This window comes from Aphelocoma coerulescens, chromosome 1A (genome assembly GCF_041296385.1).
Source record: "Aphelocoma coerulescens isolate FSJ_1873_10779 chromosome 1A, UR_Acoe_1.0, whole genome shotgun sequence".
NCBI lineage: Eukaryota > Metazoa > Chordata > Aves > Passeriformes > Corvidae > Aphelocoma > Aphelocoma coerulescens.
This window is the reverse complement of record NC_091014.1, coordinates 74,431,929-74,434,964: the sequence shown is the minus strand read 5'-3', so window position 1 is coordinate 74,434,964 and position 3,036 is coordinate 74,431,929. Positions and strand designations below refer to the sequence as shown.

The window sequence follows — 3,036 nt, the reverse complement described above, 5'->3', positions numbered from 1 at the left end:
GGTATGAGGAGTTACAGGGCTGGCTGGGAGAGCTGATGCTTGCACCTATACAGAGCTGGCCAAGCTCCCATCTGCCCTGCTCCCATCCCACCCACAGGACTCCCGTGGGAGTTCCTGCCACAGAGGTAGGGAGGAAGCCAAGAAAGAAACATTCCTCCAGCTCTTTTCTTTTTTTTCTCCTTTTCCCGTCAGGGTTACCACCCTCTCTCACCACTCCTACGGAGAGGTCTGAAGTCTCACTGAATCAGCAGTTGTGAATATTATCTGTGCTGTTAATGGTTTGCATCTTTTTGCATGAAAGGGTAAAATCACTTAGGGACACACACACACTGAAAAGATCATACACAGTAACATATCCAAGCACGGGGGAAAAAAAAAGGTTGTAATGTTCATGAATTCCAGATGATGACTTTTTAAATCCCCAAGAAGGCAGTGAAATTGTTTGATTGTTCTTGTTAATTATTGGACTTGTCCCAGTATCAAATATTTGTAGAAGATAAGACTTCCCTCGTGGAGATGAATAATAACCGAACTTGCTCTTCTTTGAGCAATTTGGCTCAGGGTGCAGATTTCTGCGTTTCCCGCTCTGAGGCTCGAACCCCGTCCAGCCGGCTTCGGCGCTTCGGAAAAGCACGTGTACAAACCGCTCCGTTAAAAATAAAAGACCCCGTAAGTAAACAAGAGAGAGAGCGAGCGAAAGGCAGACCTGGTACTTGGAGAGCGTGACTTTATTAGCGGCGGGGTACCCGCCACCCCTCCCAGACCCGGGCTGCGGCCGCCGTCCCCCCGCGCCCCGGGGCGCGTCGCACCCGCAGCACCGGGACCGGCTCCGAGCAGCTGCGCTGGGCACGGACAGAACCAGCGGCTGCTGCCGAGAGGAAAACACAACTCCCCCACACCCACTGGCGCGTACCCCCACCCACGCGCGGAGCCCCGGCAGCGGCCGGCCGGGTCCCCGCGGGCTGGCGGGGCCAGCCCGGGACACGGCTGCTCTGCCCCGAGCAGCGGCTGGGGTTGCTGGAGGAGAGCAGGAGGAGGAAGAGGTAACCGCGGGGTCCGGGGCAGAGGCGGGCTGCGGAGACAGGCGCTCGCTCCCCGCCTGCCTGGGGGAGCGGTGACACGGCGGGGGCTGCCCCGAGCCCCTCCGCAGCGGGTACGGGTTCCAGGAGCGCGGAGGGCCGCAGTCCTGCCGGGCCCCGCAGGCCACTGAGGTAACCCCTGGGGCTGCGGGGTGACACCGGTGGGCTTCGATCCACCGCATCATCTTCGGCTCCTGCGAGAGAGCGCGGAGGGGAAGGGCGCGGTGGGACCCCAAACTTCTGCCTCTCTCTCGCGTTCCAGCGCCCGGCCGGGGTTCCTGGGAATGAAGTGGGAGCTGAGGAGAGGGGATGCAGCGGGCGTCCCCCCGGGCGGCTGGGCATGTGCGCGATCGCACCGCTGTGACAGGGTCTGTCGGTGCGGGAGGTGCTAGCGGACACGCACACGCCCACGGACATGCAACTCTCGGCGTGTTTACTCTTAGCAGAAGGGCGGGAGGGGGAACTGCTCCTCGGGAAGGGACTCGGGAGCGATGTTCCCGGGACCCGCGACAACCCCTCTCTGTGAAGAAGTTCCCGGGCGGAGCAGGGGGGAAGGCGGGAAGGGCCCGCTGCTGCCGCCGCTTTGAACCGCTGGCTGTACCGGCGGGCAGCCGCCGTCCCCGCCCCCTCCGCGGACTGCGAGGATGAGGATGGTGGCGGTGGCGATGGCCGTTCGCGGGGGCGGCGGGCGCGTCACTTACCGGTGGCCACCACGCAGGGCCGCCCCGGTGCGCGGCGGGGCGGGCGGCGGGGAGGAGGTCGGGGATGGTCTGAGGCAGCCCCGCCGCGCCGAGGGGACTCCCCGCTCAGCCCCCTCCCCGCTGTCACCATATCGCCTTCCTCCTCCGCCTCCTCCTCCTCCTCCTGCCTGCCGGGGTGCCGGCGGCGGCCAGGCGCGGCGCGGCGCGGCGAGCCTCTCCTCCCCCATTGTTCCCGGTCTCCCTCTCCCTCTCCTTTTTTTTTTCCCCCTTTTGTTATTTGCACTCGCATTGTGTTGTTTGTCTCTGAAGCCGCCTCATGACCAGCCAAGGGATTTCACCTCGTCCTTGAGAGACAGAAAGCGAGAAGGGGGAAGGGGTGGGAAGAAGGGGGGAGAGAAAGGAAGAGCTCACCAAACACCCATCTCCCGGTCCCTCCCCGCACCTCTGGCTCTCCCCACCCCGCCAGTGTCTCACTTAGCACCCCGCGCCCGGAGGAGACATGACAGACAGCGGGTAGGTGCGCGACCGCCGCCGTTTTAACTTTGTTGCTCGCCGCGGCCGCTCCCCGGGGGCGTTCGGCGCTCGGCGCCCCGCGGGGCTCCGGGGGCGGGCGGGGTGGGCGCCGCCGGCGGGGCGGGGGAGGCGGCGGGGCCGGCTGTCAGCCCAGCTCGGCCGGCTTCCTCCCGGGCGCTCGCACACCTCCCGAAGTTTGGCACAACTTGTCACGCCCCCCCCCCTTTCCTCCTCCTCCTCCTCCTCCTCCTGCTGCTCCTGCTCCTGCTGCCGCCGGGGCTGGGGGCGGGCGGGGGCGGTCCGGCCGCGGTGCCCGCGCGTGTGTGGTGGGGCAGCCGCTGCTCCGCGCCCTGCCCGGGCATGGCTCAGCCCTCGGGATCCCGGCGGAGCCGGCGGACAGGAAGCTTTAAATTATTGTAATTGCCTCTCCGTGCGTGAGTGCCGAGCGGCGGCGGCCGCCGCGCCGCTGCCGGGGAGCGCGCAGGGGCGAGCGGGGGGTACGGCGGGCATCGCACCGGCACCGGGGTGGGGGGCACCGGCATGAGCATCTTTACGTGTTTCTGCGAGGCACCTTCCTTGCTTCTGCCCGAGCAGGAGGGTGGCTCTGTGGAAGGGGCTGAAGGCTCTCGGTTTGCTCGTTTCGGCTCTTTTCCTCTCAAAAAGAAAACGGGTCAGGGGGAAAAGCGACTTCCCGGTCAGAGTGCGGAGCGCGGCCGCGCTCGTCCCCGCGGCTCCTCAGGCAC

General features: G+C 65.7%; 1 protein-coding gene across 1 annotated transcript; it reads right to left on the bottom strand.

The window, feature by feature from the left end:
- Window positions 1-244: 244 nt before the first annotated feature.
- LOC138104485 (uncharacterized) lies at window positions 245-1,872 on the bottom strand. The gene is made up of 2 exons (XM_069003782.1): window positions 1,781-1,872; window positions 245-1,357 (listed from the first exon to the last, which is right to left on the bottom strand). The coding sequence occupies exon 2, from the start codon at window positions 1,262-1,264 to the stop codon at window positions 245-247; it is 1,020 nt and encodes a 339-aa protein (XP_068859883.1). The 5' UTR covers window positions 1,265-1,357; window positions 1,781-1,872.
- Window positions 1,873-3,036: the final 1,164 nt, after the last annotated feature.